Source organism: Colias croceus, chromosome 14, assembly GCF_905220415.1.
Source record: "Colias croceus chromosome 14, ilColCroc2.1".
NCBI classification, from domain to species: Eukaryota; Metazoa; Arthropoda; class Insecta; order Lepidoptera; family Pieridae; genus Colias; species Colias croceus.
The window spans coordinates 5,854,987-5,875,503 of NC_059550.1; the positions used below are offsets into that span (position 1 = coordinate 5,854,987).

Sequence of the window (20,517 nt, forward strand, 5' to 3'; positions counted from 1 at the left end):
GTGTAGACATTTTATATGAATATGAATTGCTTAAACGCCCAAAAATAATCGCAGGTAAATGTCCAGTTGGCTATGGTTTGAAATATTAAGGATTTTTTTTAATTAAAGTCTACATATTTCATTAAAATTATTTATCATAAGATCATTCTGCATTTTAATTTGGGTGTGAAGTTTTTATGCTATTTTGGTTGTGATATGAACATGTACGTTTGTTTTTAATGTAGACCCGTATAATACATCTTACTTATTTACAATATGGTTTTATTTTTTACCTAAACCTTTTTCATAAGTACTCTTATTAAGGATCCGAGGTGACTTACAAATGTGTAACAACTTCTAGAATAGTCTTATAAATGTTTAACATCGTTATCAGTATTGTAAACCGTATCGGCAAATAAATGATGTTGTTCGAAGTATATCGCGGGTGTTATCTCATTTATTTTTTTATTCTTGTATTCAGATCCGAACAAAAATAACGTAAGTAGTGAGAAGTCTAGTAAATTGCATTATTCAGAGGCTTTAGCAATGTGTCGCAAAATAACAGATATCATATCAGGAGCTCAAAAGTTTACATATTCGTTTGAAATAACGCCAGATATAAAAGTGGAAGACGTAGAAAACCCTTTGTTAGATCCATTGTTTTATTCGATAACATGGCATGCAAAGTTGTATACATTTGAAAACATGGATATCGCGCCTCTAAAATTGGTTGAAAATTTGAGAAATAACAAGAAGACAATTTTATTGCATTTATCGTGTGATAAATTGAAAACTGTTTATTTGGAGAAAACACTAGATTATTTAAAATCGAAGGATGTGTGTAATTTATTCGTTTTACAGGGAGGTGAGTAATGAATTACTTCAATTGATAAATTGTATAGACTGGCGTTTTTTTATGAGAGAGGAGGCAACAGAGCAGACGCGACGCCCGCGCCGGATGGTAAGCGGTCAGCGTCGCCCATGAGCACCCACAGCCCACAGCACAGGCCCAACGCCGCGCCGCGCCGGGGACATTGTGACTTGTGAGTGTGTTGCCGGCCTTTTAAAATAGGAATACGCTCTCTCTTCTTCAACTAGAATCTAGACTGACGTCGCGTACCTATCAATTTTTTTTTTTATGGGAAGAGCAGGCAAACGAGCAGACGAGTCATCTGATGGTAAATGATCATCGTCGCCCACTTGCACCCACAATACCAGGGGTATGGCGAGTGTGTTGCCGGCCTTTAAGGTAGTTGACAATTTTTGACCTACCTAAATAGCTATGTCCACACTGTGCCTTTTTTCGTTCATCAAGGGCATGCGTCACAGCGCAGTCAACAGCACACGCAACGCATGCCCTTGATGCATGCGTTTTTGACAGTTGAAAGCACAGCGCGCGCTGCGAAAGACGTTTCCCGCGTCTGGTGGATTTCTGTGCCACAAAGCGTTCAACAACAAGATGGTGTAACCAATTTCAAAAGTCTATCGAATTTTTTTTCAGACCTATTGTGTAAATTTTTTAAAAATAATATCTTTATCTTCTCGTAGTCCTCTCATAATCACATTACTTCGATTATTGTAATAGCCTCGTATCCAATACTTTCGCTTGGTTCTTTTTTTTCTGGAATTTCTTATGACCAAGTAAGCAGCACATATTCCACTAAGTAAAATGTTGTCGTCGCACATGTTTCCACAAGCTGACAAACTACGAATGAACTAGGTAAATGACTATATTGGCGTTGCGTTCGTTAACGCTTTCAATATTGAATTCAATATTGAAAGCGACAAACGAAAGTTGAATAGAAAGATGAAGACGAAACTTGAAGATGAAAGTGCATAGCTATGTCCACACTGTGCCTTTTTTCGTTCATCAAGGGCATGCGTCACAGCGCAGTCAACAACAACAGACGCATGCCCTTGACGCATGCGACATGCGTTATTGACAGTTGAAAGCACAGCGCGCGCTGCGAAACACGTTTCCCGCGTCGGGTGGATTTCTGTGCCACAAAGCGTTCAACAACAAGATGGCGGACGAAATTACATTGAATTTTATAGAAGATTACCGAAACCTTCCACAGCTCTGGGATCCAAATAACAAACTTTATACAAATAAAGTAAAGAGGAACGATTGTTTACAAGTTTTGGCTACTAAATATAACATGGACATCGATGGTGTTAAAAAAAAGATAAAAAGTCTACGCTCATATTTTTCCAAAGAGCATCAGAAAGTTATGAAGAAAAAGAGTGGCTCTGGATCCGATGAGATATACGTTTCACCGTGGTTTGCCTATAAACATCTGTTGTTCACGGCTGACTCTGTGAGTGTGACGCCAAGGGAAACTAGAGAAACTAGTACTGAGGAAGAAAAGGTATTTTTAAACGCATATTTGTTGAAATTAATTTATTAAATTCTTCCACAAAATAAATGTTAAGTATAACGCATTTCATTAAAGAAACGAATCTTAAATGGCGGCGCTTATCATTCCCTCTCGCTTACACACGGCCGTACGGCATGCAATAAAAAAATAGGGAAAAGTAAAATCACTAAAATGTTTTTGATTTTCCCTATAATAGTTTTTATCATAAATTTACAATGACAATAATTATGTATTTGCGATGGTAAATAATGTTTTTGTTGGAATTTGTTTGTCATAATATGTTCTTTGGGAAAAGTTGTTCGGTTTTATGGGCTCATTACGAGTATTATGGGAATTTTGTTGAATTCTATATACGTAAATCTAATAATTCATATTAATACACAAATACGATCACAAAACAGTTTGTCAACAAACAAATTGAAATAATTTATAAAAAAAAGTGTGGCACTCGGGAACTGCCGCGGTAAATCTATTGCATAGCATGCCTTCAACCACCACACCACACCTCCGCCCGTCGGAGTGCGGAGCGTGAGGTTTTTTCGTTACGGAATTTCTGGATTCGGTCCCCGCGCTCAAGGCCCGCGATAGAAGCTATGCAATAGCTTAATAATTATCCATTTACGTTGTTTTTATTTTCTTTTTTGCTGACCCTACCATATGTCAGAGTCAGCTTTGGCCGCCATTGAAGATTCGTTTCTTTAATGAAACGCGATTAAGTAAGTATTTGGGCTAAACTGTACATTATAGAGCGTGGAGTTGAGAGTCGTAATTTTTTTTGTGGTTAGCTATTGTCAAAAACAAGATGGAGTAACTTTCTATAGTAATTTTCCGATTTTCAAAAATTCGTAACTCAAAAACTAAAAGTTTCCTCAGTGTGAATTTTCAGATTTAGGTTTCATAGGACAATAGCTAATCACAAAAAAATTTACGACTCTCAACTCCAAGCCCTATAATGTACAGTTTTACCAGTATTTGCTTTGAAACGGTATTGCTCCAATATCTGACATGAAATAGTTCATAAATTCCTCTCGTATTTGGTTCGATGTATTTGATGGCCTATGAGGAATTCTTTGAAGTGCCCTGTAACCACTGTCATCTGCAGTTATTGCTCTCCACGACCCGGGAATAATTTCTCCAGTGCGTACATCCTCATTATCAAAACAACCTGGCCTCTGGAGGGCAGTAATGACGGGATGAATCTGTTTGCAATCGTAGAAAATTGTGAATGTAATTACACAACTCAAAACAATATCAATTACAGTAGTTACTCGACTTTTAATTCAATTGGCTTACGAAATACCTATTCTGAATAAAGATGCAAGCAGCCCAAATGCATTTTCAACCATACGTCTTGCCCTTGATAACCTAACCTAATTATACACTCTTTTTGGAGACCCCACATTTAAATCTGTTGAATACGGTTTCATAGTATAGGTAGTTAGAGCAAATGCATCGTCAGCAAGCATTCTACAACGTAGTGTGGGGTAAATTTAATTCATTTTTTTCAATTTTCTTATAAAACACAGTGCATTTAAAAACACCACCGTCTGATATACGGCTTGACAACCAACGTTAACATATTATGTAAAACAATGGTTTGCATCTACGATTGAGAACAACACTATGCTATGTGTTCCTTTGTTAACCGACTTCAAAAAAAGGAGGAGGTTATCAATTCGGCCGGTATGTTTTTTTATATATGTACACCGATTACTCCGAGGTTTCTGAACCGATTTACGTGATTCTTTTTTTTTTCGATGCGGGATGGTGTCGAATTGGTCCCATAAAAATTTTATTCGGATAGGCCCAGTAGTTTTTATTTTATGAGCATTTTTGTCTGTATTTGTAAATGTTGCAAGTGCAAGTTTGAAGTCCGTTGTTTTTAACGCAGTTATCACTTGTAGGAACCTACCTTGTACCACACCTAGTTATGAAATTCGCCCACAGTATTTTCTGGTCTTTGGATGACCACATGTTTTCCATCCATGGCGCCAATACAATGTGGAAAGTTCCATGGCTTATCAAATTCATTCGCAGTAGATTTCCATTGCTGCTCGTTTGTTGGTAACTGAAAAAAAAATTGAATTAAGTAAGTAACATTTACATTACATTTTAGGACACGCAAGCTGAATTATTCAATAGAGAAAGCTCTGCGACTTCGCAGTGTACGGGTATATCTGAAGATGAGCATGATTTTACCTTACCGTCAATAAGAAAGAAGAGAAATGTTAAAAAAACAAAGATTGACGATAAAGAGGAAGAAGCTTATAAATTTATGAAAAGAGCTACCGAAGAATTAAGTGAAAAAGATGAGTTTACTGTTTATGGACAATTAATAGCTTATAAAATTCGAAATCTTAATCCATTAAATCGGCTATTAGCTCAACAGCGCATAAATAATATACTTTTTGATCTGGAAATGCAAGAGATGACTGGTGCAGCCGCAACGCAGAATGTTACTGAGGATTGAGATGTGGAATGTGTCTGAGATACCGAATTGAGCAACGCTTGTCTTTGATATTTTCGTTACTAATTCATTGTTTCATATTCGTTATTAAGTTTTATATAAGTAGTTACTGTGTTAAGTAGGTTCTGGTCTTATTTAAAGTTACTTACCTATATACAGGATATAAAATGTTGTCGGAAACATTCATATTTTATTAATAAATATAATAGAAGAATTACCAATAAATATTTGATAAGTTTTGATACAGTAGGTAACTAGTTTCATGCAATTGAAATAATATATATATGTTACCGGAAATGTATGAAATCAAGGAATTGTATACAATTCCTAGGAAATGTGTACAATTCCGATACCATTTAGGAAATGTATAAAATATTGTTTAAAAAACTATTTAATGCATGCATATCCTAGGAAATGTATAATCTTCCTAGGAATTGTATACAATTCCAATATCGTATTAGGAAATGTGTAAAGTAAATGCTTTCTGTAATAAAACACGTTGTTATTTTTTTTTATTATAGCTCTTATTGATACAATCGGGTAACAGTCATACCGTAAAATTGTAATAATGTTATGTTCATATTATTAACATTTTAAAAATTAACTATCTAACTTTTAACGTAAATATCACAAAATCAACTTATATTTATTCTTATAAAATCAAATTTTCATTTTGCAAGTAATCAGTCCCCTCGTCCCGCTGCACTGTCCTCGCGTATATTTGGCGCAGTCGGAGTGTACAATCCGCCGTATTAATATGCCGAAAATTCGTCCTTTTCCAAAATCCTACAAAAAGACGGTCGCGAGCCGACGGAGCCCCACTTCGTTTTATTCGACGTTTTAAAAAACATGAACCTAACCTAACCCACCCCCTTATCCAAACCAAAAATTTCTGATTACGAATTATCGGCATAGTTACTACAAAATGCCGACCGTTTGTAAACGGCCAGATTATATACAACTTGCCTGCGACATATCAATATCTTAAATATTTTACATTTCCGATAGCTATTTAGGAAATGTATAGATTTCCTAGGAAATGTGTATAAAATAATTTTTTTCACACATTTCCGTACGATTTTAGGAATTATATACATTTCCTAGGAATTGTATACAATGACGGATTACATACATTTCCGGTAACATATATATATTTACTTAATACTTATGAATTCTCCAAAGAAAATTTTAGAATTAAAAGAAACTTGGACTTCCAACAATTTTTTAAGTTAACATATTTTTCTTCTACAGAAGCCTTCGATTCAAATTCATCTGATTTTAAATCAACATCGGAGTTGATATCCTGCATACGCAAATATTCTGGAAACTATTTCTGTATTGGAGTTGCAGGACATTGTGAAAAAGAGGGTTCAATTGCAAGTTTGAAAGAAAAGGTCAATAGCGGAGCTGATTTTATTTTAACTCAAGCCTTTTTCGATCCAGACGTTTTTAAATCTTTTTTGACCAAATGTAGAAGCGAAGGCATCGCTATTCCAATTATTCCTGGTGTATTTCCATACGAATCATACCAAGATACCAATAAATTCATTAATATATGTAAAATTTACGTAGACGAAAGTGTTAAGCAGATTATGAGAAATAAAACTGGCATCGATATTATTAAAGACCTAGTTCATCAAATTTACACGGAAATGGACGTTAAACATTTTCATTTCTTTACTTTGAACAAACTCGAGAGGGCGTTAAAAATTATAAATGAAATAAAATAAATTTATAGAAAAAATATGTTTTTATTATTTTCGATTTTCTATTCTCAAAGATAAAATATAATATTATTTGTTTGTATTGAATAGCACAATCAGTTCCAATCAGCGATCATAATAAAATAGGTATGTAAAGTTTAGTAATGTAAGCTTAAAAGTATAATTTTGCCATTGAGATAATATTACTACGTATGGAGGAGACACCACGAACAAAATATGTGCTCCAAGCGCGGCGGCGCGGGGCGCATTTTTTTGCTCCTACTTAGTTTTAAAAATTAATATCTAGTTAGGTACTTACCGATGAAAAATTATTCCTTTGCACTTTTCCGTATTATTTGTGCAATATCGTAACACACACGAAGGCATATTTGATGCGTTTCACTTTAAAACAAATAAAAAATGAGCGTGACATTCGCGCCAATGAGCGAGCAAGCGACTGAGTGCAGTTAAGCCATAAGGCTTATGGTGAGCGGAACATAAATGATGTAGGCGGTGTCGTCTCCATATGTATATCTCAATGAATTTTGCTATTCCACTTGAAAAATACCAATACCAATACCCGTGTAAATGGGTATCTAAAAAAAATATTTTTGTTGTTAGCTTTATTTCAATAGAAAAAGCAATATAACTTACTTATAGCTATTAAAAGATTAAAGACACCAATTACCAAAACCTTTGTAAGTAAGTTCTAATCCATCATTCTCAAATACCTAAGCCCTGGGCTTAGCTTCGTCCGTGGTATATAATAATCTACAGTAATATTATAAAGAGGAAAACTTTGTTTGTTTGTTTGATTGTAATGAATAGGCTCCTAAACTACTGGACCGATTTTAAAAATTCTTTCACCACTCGAAAGCTACATTATCCACGAGTAATATAGGCTATATATTATAATATCACGCTAAGACCAACAGGAGCGGAGCCACGCGGGTGAAACCGCGCGGCACAGTTAATTTATGTATTGGAGCATTTACACGTTTCTAATAAAGCACTCTACTTGTGACTCTACTAATTCACTTTACTAAACAGTGGGCTTTAATAGAAGCAATATTATTATATTAATAAGTATTAATTTTCTGGTTTCATAATGGCAATATTGAAAATTCATTTGTCAAAGTCAAGTGTGAAGTGACTAATGTCAAAAAGATAACCTCAAATTAAAAATAATAAATTGGTGTACCGAACAGGAATTTTTGTGTGAATTTCGTAATCATTTTTTATTTCGTATTGCGCGAAATCTTATTACCTATTTCCATAAAAAAAAATATTAGGTAACATTATAATAGCAATATCGAACGTAAGACGGGTAAGTTTTAATCATAATATATATTATAATGAGTTTTATTTATTTTATTAACTATTCTTCAAGTATGTATTTATAACCTGGGGGCCTTAATTTATCTATCAATATTGGTGGTTTTAGGTTTAAATACAAAAGATGACATTTCCTGATAAGCAACAAAGAAAACTTTGTTGGGATTCTAGAGACAAATATTGGGAATGCCTTGACCAACACAATGTTAAAGATAGCTCTGAAAAACCAAAACAATGTGCAGAGTTTAGGAAATTATTCGAAAATTCATGTCCTCCAAAATGGGTAACCCACTTTGATAGGAAACGGGACTACAATATTTTCAAAGATAAAATGCAAAAAGAGGGATTTGAACCTATCAAAGATGCTTAGTTATCGAATTACTGTTATTGACAATTTGTAAATATAGTATTGTAGTAAATTATAAAAATTTGTTTTTATTTACCTTTATCACATAGCATACTTATATGAGTACATTTATATACAAGGTAAAAACAGTTGTATTTCTTTAAAAGTTATCCTTAATTAAACATTGGTACCCTTGATAATATCTATTTTTCAGACCATGGAAGTCAACTTGGATAGTCTTTTATCAAGATTAAATGTACCAACACATGCATTGAATTCCCAAATACTTCAGGTATGTAATATGATGCTATAAAAATAATGTAATAATAAAAAGGTAAATAATTCACAGCAATTTATTTTCTTTGTACTTTCAGGAAGTTTTGACATCAATGAAAAAAGCCTCACAAAATGAGGATTATGTAAACACTATTGATATTATTTTGGATAAATTATGGGCTCACTTGACAACAAATTTGCCTACATTTGATGATCAACTATTGTGCTCTACTTGTTTTTACACTGTATTGATAAATTCTGAAAATCAAGGAAAATATTTGCAGCAAGTGTCCACTATTTTACATGATATTTTATCATCAGAAGAGATTCCTAGTCAAAGGAATAATTTCTCATTGGGAATTTCATTAATGTATGGTATATTTCAATCTCCATATCTAACTCAAAAGACGCATATTATTGAGAAATCAAATGAAACAATACATAATATTCTAAAACTAACATATAGGATATTAATGTTAAAAGTGTATGATTACTCTCAGTACACTTTCATAGTGTTCAAAACTATTTCCTCCTTTAAAAAAGTGATTGGAACAGACTTTCAACAAACAATTTATAATACAAGTAATCAAATTGATATTTTAAATGCTGTCAATCACAACTGGGAAAATCCAATCACTGGAATAAGAAATTTAAATAGATCTATATTTCATACACTTATATCAATAGCAGATGAAGATATTTATAATCAAATTATTAAAGAAATCAAGGCCTTTTACTGGAATAAAGCTAAATTCTTGATGCTAACTGAGATTATTGAACAATCACAAAGCAATATCCAAACAGTATTGAATCAGAATGATTGGATTTCCGGTATTTTCTACAGTTTACATAAACCAGGGCTTGTATCTGCTGGTTCAGACATGTATTATGCAGTATTAAAAAAAGTTAATACTGATGATGAATGGTGTGCAATATTTTTAAAACATTTACTCCAAGTATTTGTTGGCCAGTCACAAAAGGCTGTAGAAAACTTTTATAACTACTGGTGTTTAGTTTCACTGAAGAAGTTTCCTTCATTGATGGAAAAGTTTATGAATGAACTAAATAAAATGGAATATTCTGAACACAAATTATTATGCTGTTTGAGCATTATGAAGCAAGGCAACAAAATTGGTTTATTAGACAAAGATTATGAAATATCTGAACAAAACCAAGTAATTAATTATATATATGAAGGTATAAATCATTGTAACACTCATGTGAGGATAATGGCATTTGATATTGTTTGTGTTTTACATGGAAAGTACTTGCCGACAAAATATGAATATGAATTAATACTAACTTATTTATATAACAATATAAATTCTGATTGTACTGTTCTAAGGATAAGTCTATTAAATAGTTTAAGCAGCTTTTTGGCGCATCTTCAACATGTATATTTATTAAATGATAGAAATGATAATAATATTGAAGAGTTAAAACATTTTTGTATCAAATTGCAAAATTTTATTAAAATGTCCATAAATATTGATGGTAATTATCAAAGGAAAATTGCAACAATAAAAATAATTGATTTAGTTTTTAAACATTTAAACTCAATCCCAAATAAAAAGCAAAGTTCTAAGAAAGCAAAAACAGAAGTGTTAACAAAAATGCTTAAAATGAACAACATATGGATCCTTTCAGACAAAGACTTTATTTTGAAATTGATCTATTTATTGAAAGATCCCGCAGATGATGTCAGGGATAATGTACTGCAAGTGCTATTCAATTATTACATTGATGATTTAAAAAGTACAGACTCGTTAAATCTTTTAATAGAGGATGCATTTAAATGTACACAGAGCAAGTTCTTTTATGATATTGAATGTGGAAGAATTATATTTAAATTAATGATTAAGATAATTTTGAAAGAAAAACAGGTTGTAGGTAGATTCAAAAAAGTTGAAGATGTATTTGATTACTGGTACAATGAACTAAAACATGAAATGGAGCTACAAAGGAATGTTGTTGATTCAATAACTGAAGGGAAACAGTTGTATTCAATACTAGGAATTCTATGTATCATTTTCGAATTTTGCCTAGAAACTGGTTATAAACTTGAGATTAAAGAAAACATTATTGGGGTTCTGATCAGAATATTAGAGAATGTATCAAATCAATTTATGGGGGATGAAGAAGCAACTGTTAGTTTTGATTTTTCTAAATTGAGTGATATGGTAGAGAACTTTATAAAGATCTCAAAATTTACACCACAAGAAAGTGATGAAGCTAAAATATCGGGCTTGCATCAAATAGTGCTTAGCTGTCTTTGGTTAAATGTTAAGGTATTATCAAATTTTTAAACAAATCTTTTATGAATTGAGAAAGATTTAAATTTTTGTTAATGTTTATCATCAATAATGTTTCTCTCTTTTCAGACATCCTGTGAACTTGCATCTTTGCTATTAGCATATAGTATAGAGGATGAGGGTAATTGTGAAAAATGTTTAAATATCATAACACATGTGCTCGAAACTTGCCGTCATAAAGGAGCCATAGAAGCTGCAGGCACAACTTTAGGTATTTGACAACTTTTTCTACACTAATATTATAAAGAGAAAAACTTTGTTTGTTTGTTTGATTGTAATGAATAGGCTCATAAACTACTGGACCGATTTTGATGACATTTGCCACCGACAATCTAACACCCTAAGTCTAAAACCCTGAGAAAGAACATAGGCTACTTTTTATTGCGAAATATGTAGGTACCACGGGCGAAGCCGGGGCGGACCGCTAGTATGTTATAAAATATAAGAAGCATAATCAAATCGCTATACATACTTAATAATAAATTTTTGTGCTTTTTTTAGGTAAAAGTATACAACATCTATCTTCATTGCCACGAAAATATAAGGCATCCCAATTGCCTTTTATTTTGCTAGAGAAAAAACTGAAGGAGTTAATATTTGAGGCAAATGTCATGGCCTCAGTCACTCGGAGAGGTGCAGGCCTATCTATAATGATTCACAGAATTGTTTCTAGTGATATGAAGAAAGGAAAAGTAAGATATTTTTTTTTTATAAATATGTGTAGTTACATAAGAGTTTTTTTTTCGATTTAATTTATATAATATATTAATTCTTTTTTTTTTCAGCCACTTTTTCACTATTTTATAAATGTATTACTGAAAGTGTGTCTAGAATCTACTGATATGTTTAATGAAGAGGAATGCAATGACAATGAGCAAGACTTACCTAAAGCCATTTTAATACACTTTCTTACTAAAATTGTAACTGATAGCAGCCTTGCCTCAGAGATGATGTATTATTCAGCAAAATTAGCCAAGCTTGCATTTGAAAATTTGACAAGTCCACATTGGCAAATCAGGTAGCTATTATTATTTATAAGCTGATTTACTTCTGTAATACACTGAATTTAAAAATAATGTATGTTTTTTCCATAGGAATGCAGCCCTTCAGTTGTATGGGGCATTAGTGCCCAAATTAATTGGACAGAAAAAAGCATCAGGTATAGATGAAGAAACAATTGCTACTGTAGCTTGTGACGAATTTAGAACTCATTCCTCTAAATTGTGGTCTTTTATGCTTACAAAACTAAAAGACATACAACATTGTGATGATATACAAGAACAATCTAATTTGCTTCCTATATTAAACATACTGGCAAATATTGCAAAAAGATATAATTTTTCGTATGATCTTAAATCTCAAAAAGATAATGATTTGCAGTTACTGGAGTGTTTAAAAGTATGTTTAGGCAGCCCCATTTATACAGTAAGAAGACTAGTTTCGCGGTGTATTATCAATATATACTCCTTTACAGAAATTTATCAACTATTAGTTGAGTATACTTATATTTCTGAGAATTCTTTGCATGGAGTTTTGATGTTAATGGATGAATTTTTCAAAATGTATAAACAATGTCTAAAATCAAATGAAATGGCATTGCAGGAAAAATATAATATTATTTTAAAAAATAGACTACACAGCTACTTGAATAGAGCAATATTTGATAGAATATTTATAACTAAGGACATAATTGAAAAAGATGATTCTATAAGTCAAGTATGTTTGGACGTTACAAAGAATAAGCATTTACCAGGTGCATTTCTATGGGCGAATTATAGAATTCAATACTTCATAAAGAACTCAACATGGGATGTACTTGCTAAAAATTTACCAACTATTTTAGATTTTAATGACTTGGAACCTTATACTGAAATGATTAGCCAGAAGCTTGAACAAGGAGATTTCCATACAGCAGTACAATCTCTATCACAAATTGCTAACACATTGATATCTTCAAGCAAGGCTGTAAACAGCTATGACATTTGGAGATTTGTTTATGTATTATCAAAGAAAATTGAATTAAATGTACAAATAAGTAATGACACATTTCAGACGTTATTACATAAAGAATATAGAACAAGATATTTTATACCTTTTGCAGCCAGAATATGTGCAAGGAATTTGCAAATAGATGAATTAAGAAAAATATCCAACCTTATTTTTGAACTCTGTGATCCTGGAAATTATGACGCAGATATGAGAAGTATAAGTGCTTTAGCAAATAATGAGTTGACATTCGTCTTTTCAGATTTACCAGATGATGTAAAAATTAATGCCATAAACTCTGCCATTATTCTTTTGCAAGATGAGGATGAAAATGTAAGAAATTTGAGCACTGATTTTTATCTTCACTTAACGAATGATAAATCTAAGCATGCCTTTATTTGTGTCAACTCTATTATAAATAGAAAATTCTTGGAAACTATCTTGAATAGACCAGATGAGGGCATAGTCATTATAAAAAGTGTTTTAACACAATTCCTCTCTTCTTTAATAATATTGGATAAAGATAACTACAATCCATTTGCAAATGATTCCAAAAACATTTACCTTGAAACAAATGCTATGAAGCAACTATTGGATGATTTGTAATTATACTTAAACAATTAAAAAAGTTCTGCTTTATATACTTTTTATTTCTACCACAAATTACTACACCAATTTAAGTTTTTTAAGTGACTAAACTCCTGATTAAACCAATATTTTGTAGAATTTGGAAAATAATGTAGGTATTACAAATATTTGTTTTAATTACCTTAAATATTAATAAATTAACTTTCCACAAAACAAAATCATTCCTCATAATAATATTTTTGTGGTGGATTTGTATCATCTATCTGTATTGAGACTATATGCCTTCCAGGCACCATGACTAGACCTAGCACTCTTGGTTCTTCGGGCTCTCCGTCACTATTCTTTGAGTACTCTGAACAAGCACCTGAAATTAGAAATAGAATACATATATACAAGGTTTTGTTGAATAGTATAACTTAACAAAACATGAACTTTTGGTATGAATAAAAATTAAATAGGTACCTACCTACATCTTATAAGATTTTGATATGTACAAATAACACAAAGATTCTTCCATGTGCAGAAAAAAATCTACTTATATCAAAAGATACTTCATGCTTCTTAGTCTTGAAAGGTAAGTAGATAGGTACAATTTTTTTTTTTAATAAGTTTATAATACAAATGTTTGTAATGATTTAATAAAAGTAAGCAAAAATAATTTATATGGATGGTTTGTGAGCAGATTTATTAGACAAAAATTTTAAATTGCCCTTTCCAAACGTTCTGAAAGAGATGCGATTTTTTTATTTCTTTGAGATCTACACTACTCAGATTAAGTATAAATTAATTAGAAATTACCAACCCAGTATAACATTAGCATCTCGATCCGTGCACAGGAATACACCGATGAGAATTCGTCCATCCGTCATTTCAATTCTAAAGTTCATATTTAACCATTTTCGTAGTTTTGCTTTTCCATCTAGCTCTTCTATCTGTGAAATAAAATACAGTCATTAATTTTAGATATTTAAAAATTTGGTTGAAAGCAATGGATAAAATTAACATTCATTAAAATTTACTTTTAAATCTTCAGGTTCTTGGACTGACTTCATATTTGATGTTTATCTTTCTTCAAATAATGTTGTTATTCAAATAATAAAATCCAATGGATTGTTTTTATAAATAATAAAATTATAGGTTAAATTTTTAACAACAAAAACATTGTAAATTACAGTAAATGCACAGATGACAGCGACAGACCTCAAAATTCAGACCACAGACAGAGTAAAATGACACTTCAAGCTTGCAGAACACAGAATAAGTAATAGTGGTAGTTTTCCAATTACAGCACTAGAGCGCAATATGCGGCATAATCACAGGGCATAATGCTTAACGTTGAATGTTTCAACGACAGCAACGCTTCGCACAATCGAGCACTCTCTTATGTAAATAGTAATGCGCGTGATGCGTGCAATCGATGCCAACTCAGTGACAGAATTTTAATTTTTCCCCTTTAAATTCGGCATTGTGCGCCACTGAGTTGCATTATGCTCTATTAAACTCCGTAATTGGAAAACGCGGAGTAAATCCATACTAATATTAATATTATAAATGCGAAAGTAACTCTATCTGTCTGTCCGTTACTCAATCACGCCTAAACTACTGAACCAATTTGCATGAAAATTGGTATGGAGATATTTTGATACCCGAGAAAGGACAAAGCTAATTTCGGGAAAATGAGGCAATCCCGAAAATCCCACGAGAATGGGAACTATGCGGATTTTTATTTGACAGCGCGGGTGAAGCCGCGGGCGGAAACCTAGTTAGTAATAAAAAAAAACATTTTAACATTGATAATATCCCATTGAGCCCCGAGCGGCCTGATCGGGCCACGACACAGTAGATTTTCTATTGTGTCTGTGATTCCGGGGGCTGAGTTAATATTGAGATCATAACAGACAACAGTATAGTAGGATTAGTTTACAGAGTACAGTTGTACAACTTGGATATCAGAAACGGTATACAGTTCCCTATAAATGGCTAATTATACAGTTTATCTTATATATAAAATTCCCCTGTCACAATGTTAGTTACCATACTCCTCCAAAACGGCTGGACCGATTCTCATGAAATTTTGTGTGCATATCGGTTAGGTCTGAGAATCGGCTAACATCTATTTTTCATACCCATACGTTTGCTGGGACAGCTAGTATTATACAATGGTAAATCTTTCAGAGAATAGAGATGGATCTGCATGCATGATCTATGGCTATAACTACGTCACTTGAGAATCCATGAATAATTTTTTCATGTTTCTTGAAATTCCTCATAAAATCACCTTGAAATCACCCACAGAAATCACCTGTCATCGTAATCCCAGTATTCCCACATGTGAATTGTGAATCTGTGAGTTTATGTTATTGTTGATTCTGATTCGGATAATCGGATTGTTGAACGTAGATTATATTGAAATTTGGCGGCGAATGTCAATAATCATTATTTATTATTTTTACAATTATTTACACTACAATTTAAATTTCAATTTGAATACATACTCTTAGCATACAATAAAATATTTTTTTTGTTACCTAGGTATACTAAAAAATAAAAATACAGAACTGTACTTAAAAAAATCAAAATAGAAACGTTAGTTAAACGAAAGTTTTCTTCAACGAAGTATTGAAGTAGATTACAATCATTATCAATTGATAGGTTATTAAGTACTAATATTATCAATATGATTATAATAGGATTATGGTTGAATTGAATCTATTAGACCAAAATAATACTATGAAAAGAACGTGGGATATGAGAAACGAGGACAATTTTATGAAAAAGTTCAAATATTACAAAAGTAATAAACCTAAACCATCGCTTGAGGCTGTTATATCTTTTGATAATGCTAATTTCTCTAACGAGGTGAGTTAATTAATCTAATATTTTCAAGGCCCGGTTGATTTGTAAATAATATATGTTTTTTTAAAGGTAAAAAGCATCACACAAGCGGTAAAGGAAGATTTAAGAGCAAAATCATTGGGTTTAGAAGATATATCCAAATGGGAAATTTTCTCTTTAAGCAATAACCCTGGATTTATTATAATAAAGAATCCATTTACAAATTTAGGTCAGAGGTATTGGATGAGAAAATGTTTGGAAGAATACCCAAGAAAGCCTAATAAAAGGAACATTGATATTGATAAACCAGTTGAAGATTGGTGGGCAGAATGTTTTAAAGATGGAGTATGTGACAGAAAGCTGCAAAAGAAATTGAGATGGACTACATTAGGATATCATCATAATTGGGATACCAAAGTATAAAGTTAATATTCAACTTTTAAACTCTAATAGATTGAATATTATATACATTAATATGTACAAACAAACATACAGTAGAGTAGATAAAAATGTACAACTGTATCTTTTTCGCAGATCACAGATTAAGTATATTTAATACTAGCTGTGCTCCGTGGTTTCACCCGCGTGGCTCCGCTCCTGTTGGTCTTAGCGTAATTCAATATAGCCTATAGCCTTCCTCAATCAATAAATGGGCTATCTTACACCGAAATAATTTTTCAAATCGGACCAGTAGTTCCCGAGATTAGCACGTTCAAACAAACAAACAAAAAAACTCTTCAGCTTAATAATATTAGTATAGATGAATATTGAATGAATTGAATTTTTTTAACTTTACAGGTGTATAGCGAGGACAATAAGACCTCTTTTCCCTTAGAGTTGGCGGAGTTATGTGATGTCGTGGCTAGAACTCTTGGTTACACCACATTCAAAGCTGAAGCGGCAATAGTAAACTATTATCACATGGACTCTACGCTATCAGCACATACAGATCACTCTGAAGTCAATTTGGAGGCACCTTTGTTTTCATTTAGGTAAGTTCAAACTCAAACTCAAACTCAAACATTCATTTATTCAATTAGACTACTATTTAGTAGCATTTTCGAATCGTCATTACATAAGTATTTTTAACATTTACCACCGATTCGGAAAGCAGTATCTATGGAGAAGAATCGGCAAGAAACTCCATAGTTGCTCTTTTAAAATCATGTCAATATTACATAATATGTAACTTATATCTAACTTATACATAATATATCATAATATGCCAAAGAACTGTCCTGTGGTTTTTACGCGACAACCCTCCATGGGTCTTTATCGTCCATATATTCCTGAATACTGTAGTACGCTCTCTGAACTAGTACATTTTTTATATAAGTTCAGCACATGAATATCACTACATAGTATAGAACAAAGTCGCTTTCTCTGACCCTATGTACCTTTGTATGCTTAAATCTTTAAAACAATGCAACATATTTTGATACGATTTTTTAAATAGATACAGTGATTCAAGAGGAAGGTTTTATTATATAATTTATTAAGTTTTAGACAATGCGGGCGAAGCCGCGGGCGGTAAGCTAGTTTATTATAAGTTCCTTAGTTCCTAATAAACTGAAAGTCCATTTTCATAATGAACTTCATGGCCTGGTGAACTTTGTATAACCTATTACTTATTTTTTGAAGTGAAACTTCTTTAGGCACGTTGAGATTAAAATTTCAAAGTCCCATTATGGCAATATCGTCACGTCATGGAGTACGGCGACGACTTTTCTAAAGAAGTTTCACTCCTGACACGTGTGCTCGACACACACTATTTATGTTTCCCATTGTTATTTTTTTTTTTTTTCAGTTTTGGGCAGTCAGCAATATTTTTACTAGGAGGCCATGACAAGAGTGTTGAACCCTCTGCCTTTTTACTATCCAGTGGAGATATAGCTGTTATGTCTAAAGAAACCAGACTATGCTACCATGCAGTACCAAAAATATTACCTTCTACAAAACAGCCTTGGAATGATAAAGATATGACTTGTATTCAAAATTCAGGTGTAGAATTTAAATATGTTGTTGAAGATGACTTAATAAAGGCAATGAGTAAGAATTTGAATAAAGAGGAATGGAGAAAATTCAATAATTATGTTGAAGAATCAAGAATTAACATCAATGTGAGGCAGGTGTTAAATGAAAATCAAAATAGTTTAAGTGATCAAAGTATTTAATGTAATAAAACAAATAATTTATTTTTCTAATTTTACATGATGTTTGATTTATCTCCTTTATCCTTTATTGTCTCAGTAATAATGGTACTGCCGTTGTGGTTGCTTTGTTATTACTGGAACAAGAAAAATAATATTATAAACTAGCTTCCTCCCGCGACTCCGTCCGCGCGGAAAAATTTTGATTTATTTTTTTCTACGTATTTTTCCGGGATAAAAAGTATCCTATTTTATGCCCAGGATAATAAGGTATAATTATACCAAGTTTCATCGAAATCGAACCGTTACTTTTCACGTGATGCCTGAACATACAGACAGACAGACAGACAAAAATTTTTTTAATCACATATTTGAGTTTGGTATCGATCCAGTAACACCCCCTGCTATTAATTATTTTTTCAATATTTTCAATGTACAGAATTTACCCTTCTACAGATTTATTATATGTATAGATTTTGAGTACCTCTGACAATAACATCTTATAAATATCTATTGGACCCAATTCCCAAATACGGCTAGGCCTATAATAATACGCAACGTGTGTTCGCGGTTCTACGGAACAACGTCTATGGATAAAACTGAAAAATTAAGATTAATTATTTTCTACGTATTTTTCCAGGATAAAAAGTATCCTATTTTACGCCCAGGATAATAAGGTATAATTATACCAAGTTTCATCGAAATCGAACCGCTAGTTTTCACGTGATGCCTTCACATACAGACAGACAGACAGACAGACAGACAGACAGACAGACAGACAGACAGACAGACAGACAGACAAAAATTTTTTTAATCACATATTCGGGTTTGGTATCGATCTAGTAACACCCCCTGGTATTTATTTTTTCAATATTTTCAATGTACAGAATTGACCCTTCTACAGATTTATTATATGTATAGATTTAAAATTATAAGACCTGAAAATAAGGCTAATAATATATTAATAAATGATCATTTAACTAAATAAAAAGTAAATATGATATGGTAGTTTTATAGCAGCAGAATTTACTCTTTTTTAGTAGGTAGCAATACCTACAACTGCTGAGCCGATTTTGGTTAAAATACGAAAACCTCAAGTAGGTACTACAATAATTGTAGTAATTTTTGCCATATATTTTTAGAATGAAGAAGAAGCTTTTGAGACTACAAACTTTACCGAGTTTTGTACTAGGTGGCGCTCCACGATATTAAAAATGTAGATATGTAACACAAACGAAAAATACCTAACCCGTATTTTTTTCTTGCGTTTGCTTTTAGGCGAGTATTTATTTATTATTAAGTGTACAGGGTACTAATCGAATTTCAGGATTAAATATATACATGTATATGTGATGTATATCTAGTATTTAATACTTTGTATAATTTATTGGTTTAGTTACCTAGGTATATGGCGAAGGAAAGTGTATTTTCTATTTATTTGCTGATTCGCAATATTGTAAAAACATTCTAAGGCTGGTTAGGCGATTCCATAAATCTTTAAAACTTTAATATTATGCCCTCAGCCTACAAACAAACTGAAAGTTACCCAAAGCAACTTAGATACGTAGGTACTTGCTTATTACCTTGCTCCGAAGTTTTTGAAACAAAACTACTTTCGTTTTTATGAGAGTCGCATAAACCCCAAAAACATTTAACGTAACTTTCTGAGTAGCATTCGAATTCGTCTTTGACTTTAAGAGCGCTTATTCAATTTAACGCAAGTCAAAATCTCCGCGATCTATTACGATAGATCGCGGCTTGCGCTATCCTTTTACTATGAACAGCATAGGTCCACAGGAGAGCGCCGAGCAACATGTCCTCTCCCTGGGAAGGCTCGCTGCCGACTGATTTTAATCGGGTCGCGCGCAGTGTTTTATAGTACTTTAAAAAAAATTGTAGAAAAATAATAGAGGTACCTTAGTTGATTTTTTAAATTTTATCTTATAAATAATACGTTCTTTTATTGCAATATGTATAAATTATATTCAACTAAGTCAAATATCTTGGTGAAAATAATCATTTTGTCGAGTATAATTTCTAAAAAAATTCACATTGTTCGGATTTTAATTTCGTAAGTTAGGAGTCCAAATTAAAAAAATCTTTTAACTAACTATTTTAATAAGGATTTTTGCAGTTAGTTAAAAAAAAATGTGTGTTAGATC

At 32.2% G+C, this 20,517-nt stretch overlaps 6 protein-coding genes and 1 long non-coding RNA gene across 8 annotated transcripts; 5 read left to right on the forward strand and 2 right to left on the reverse strand.

Moving 5' to 3' along the window:
* The first annotated feature begins 336 nt into the window (after positions 1 to 336).
* Positions 337 to 6,562, forward strand: LOC123697464 (5,10-methylenetetrahydrofolate reductase). The gene is made up of 2 exons (XM_045643987.1): positions 337 to 844; positions 6,076 to 6,562. Exons 1-2 carry the CDS (start codon positions 526 to 528, stop codon positions 6,552 to 6,554), a joined length of 798 nt encoding a protein of 265 aa, XP_045499943.1. The 5' UTR covers positions 337 to 525; the 3' UTR covers positions 6,555 to 6,562.
* Positions 1,533 to 5,166, forward strand: LOC123697465. Its single transcript, XM_045643989.1, has 2 exons — positions 1,533 to 2,348; positions 4,474 to 5,166. The coding sequence occupies exons 1-2, from the start codon at positions 2,004 to 2,006 to the stop codon at positions 4,825 to 4,827; spliced, it is 699 nt and encodes a 232-aa protein (XP_045499945.1). The 5' UTR covers positions 1,533 to 2,003; the 3' UTR covers positions 4,828 to 5,166.
* LOC123697466 (N-alpha-acetyltransferase 38, NatC auxiliary subunit) lies at positions 4,270 to 14,549 on the reverse strand. Of its 2 annotated transcripts, XM_045643991.1 has the most exons (4): positions 14,390 to 14,549; positions 14,173 to 14,302; positions 13,552 to 13,734; positions 4,270 to 4,425 (listed from the first exon to the last, which is right to left on the reverse strand). In XM_045643991.1, the coding sequence occupies exons 1-3, from the start codon at positions 14,420 to 14,422 to the stop codon at positions 13,589 to 13,591; spliced, it is 309 nt and encodes a 102-aa protein (XP_045499947.1). In that variant the 5' UTR covers positions 14,423 to 14,549; the 3' UTR covers positions 4,270 to 4,425; positions 13,552 to 13,588. The 2 variants fall into 2 exon arrangements, with proteins under 2 accessions (XP_045499947.1, XP_045499946.1); XM_045643990.1 differs by lacking the exon at positions 4,270 to 4,425 and having other exon boundaries at positions 13,523 to 13,734.
* On the forward strand, positions 7,666 to 8,290 carry LOC123697467 (cytochrome c oxidase assembly factor 6 homolog). The gene is made up of 2 exons (XM_045643992.1): positions 7,666 to 7,854; positions 7,972 to 8,290. The coding sequence occupies exon 2, from the start codon at positions 7,987 to 7,989 to the stop codon at positions 8,230 to 8,232; it is 246 nt and encodes an 81-aa protein (XP_045499948.1). The 5' UTR covers positions 7,666 to 7,854; positions 7,972 to 7,986; the 3' UTR covers positions 8,233 to 8,290.
* LOC123697462 lies at positions 8,313 to 13,421 on the forward strand. The gene is made up of 7 exons (XM_045643985.1): positions 8,313 to 8,348; positions 8,423 to 8,500; positions 8,583 to 10,772; positions 10,866 to 11,007; positions 11,298 to 11,488; positions 11,582 to 11,814; positions 11,891 to 13,421. The coding sequence occupies exons 1-7, from the start codon at positions 8,328 to 8,330 to the stop codon at positions 13,386 to 13,388; spliced, it is 4,353 nt and encodes a 1,450-aa protein (XP_045499941.1). The 5' UTR covers positions 8,313 to 8,327; the 3' UTR covers positions 13,389 to 13,421.
* A 1,511-nt stretch (positions 14,550 to 16,060) lies between the features above and the next one.
* Positions 16,061 to 18,414, forward strand: LOC123697240 (nucleic acid dioxygenase ALKBH1). The gene is made up of 4 exons (XM_045643679.1): positions 16,061 to 16,229; positions 16,296 to 16,622; positions 17,004 to 17,197; positions 18,013 to 18,414. Exons 1-4 carry the CDS (start codon positions 16,065 to 16,067, stop codon positions 18,377 to 18,379), a joined length of 1,053 nt encoding a protein of 350 aa, XP_045499635.1. The 5' UTR covers positions 16,061 to 16,064; the 3' UTR covers positions 18,380 to 18,414.
* On the reverse strand, positions 18,355 to 20,052 carry LOC123697487. Its single transcript, XR_006752240.1, has 2 exons — positions 19,939 to 20,052; positions 18,355 to 18,492 (listed from the first exon to the last, which is right to left on the reverse strand). It is a non-coding gene; the product is annotated as an uncharacterized LOC123697487 (long non-coding RNA).
* Between the last annotated feature and the right edge of the window lie 465 nt (positions 20,053 to 20,517).

Bases quoted from the DNA above. Each gene is read 5' to 3' on its own strand.
- LOC123697466 (XM_045643991.1), bottom strand. From the start codon at position 14,422: ATGAAGTCAGTCCAAGAACCTGAAGATTTAAAA. The intron at 14,303-14,389 runs GTAAATTTTAAT...TTTATTTCACAG, and splicing joins AAGAACCTGAAGATTTAAAA to ATAGAAGAGCTAGATGGAAA. The intron at 13,735-14,172 runs GTTGGTAATTTC...TTCTAATTTCAG, and splicing joins AGATGCTAATGTTATACTGG to GTGCTTGTTCAGAGTACTCA.
- LOC123697467 (XM_045643992.1), top strand. From the start codon at position 7,987: ATGACATTTCCTGATAAGCAACAAAGAAAACTTTGTTGGGATTCTAGA.
- LOC123697465 (XM_045643989.1), top strand. From the start codon at position 2,004: ATGGCGGACGAAATTACATTGAATTTTATAGAAGATTACCGAAACCTT. The intron at 2,349-4,473 runs GTATTTTTAAAC...ATTACATTTTAG, and splicing joins CTAGTACTGAGGAAGAAAAG to GACACGCAAGCTGAATTATT.
- LOC123697240 (XM_045643679.1), top strand. From the start codon at position 16,065: ATGGTTGAATTGAATCTATTAGACCAAAATAATACTATGAAAAGAACG. The intron at 16,230-16,295 runs GTGAGTTAATTA...GTTTTTTTAAAG, and splicing joins ATGCTAATTTCTCTAACGAG to GTAAAAAGCATCACACAAGC. The intron at 17,198-18,012 runs GTAAGTTCAAAC...TTTTTTTTTCAG, and splicing joins GCACCTTTGTTTTCATTTAG to TTTTGGGCAGTCAGCAATAT.
- LOC123697464 (XM_045643987.1), top strand. From the start codon at position 526: ATGTGTCGCAAAATAACAGATATCATATCAGGAGCTCAAAAGTTTACA. The intron at 845-6,075 runs GTGAGTAATGAA...TTTCTTCTACAG, and splicing joins TTTATTCGTTTTACAGGGAG to AAGCCTTCGATTCAAATTCA.
- LOC123697462 (XM_045643985.1), top strand. From the start codon at position 8,328: ATGAGTACATTTATATACAAG. The intron at 8,501-8,582 runs GTATGTAATATG...TTGTACTTTCAG, and splicing joins TGAATTCCCAAATACTTCAG to GAAGTTTTGACATCAATGAA. The intron at 11,815-11,890 runs GTAGCTATTATT...TTTTTTCCATAG, and splicing joins AGTCCACATTGGCAAATCAG to GAATGCAGCCCTTCAGTTGT.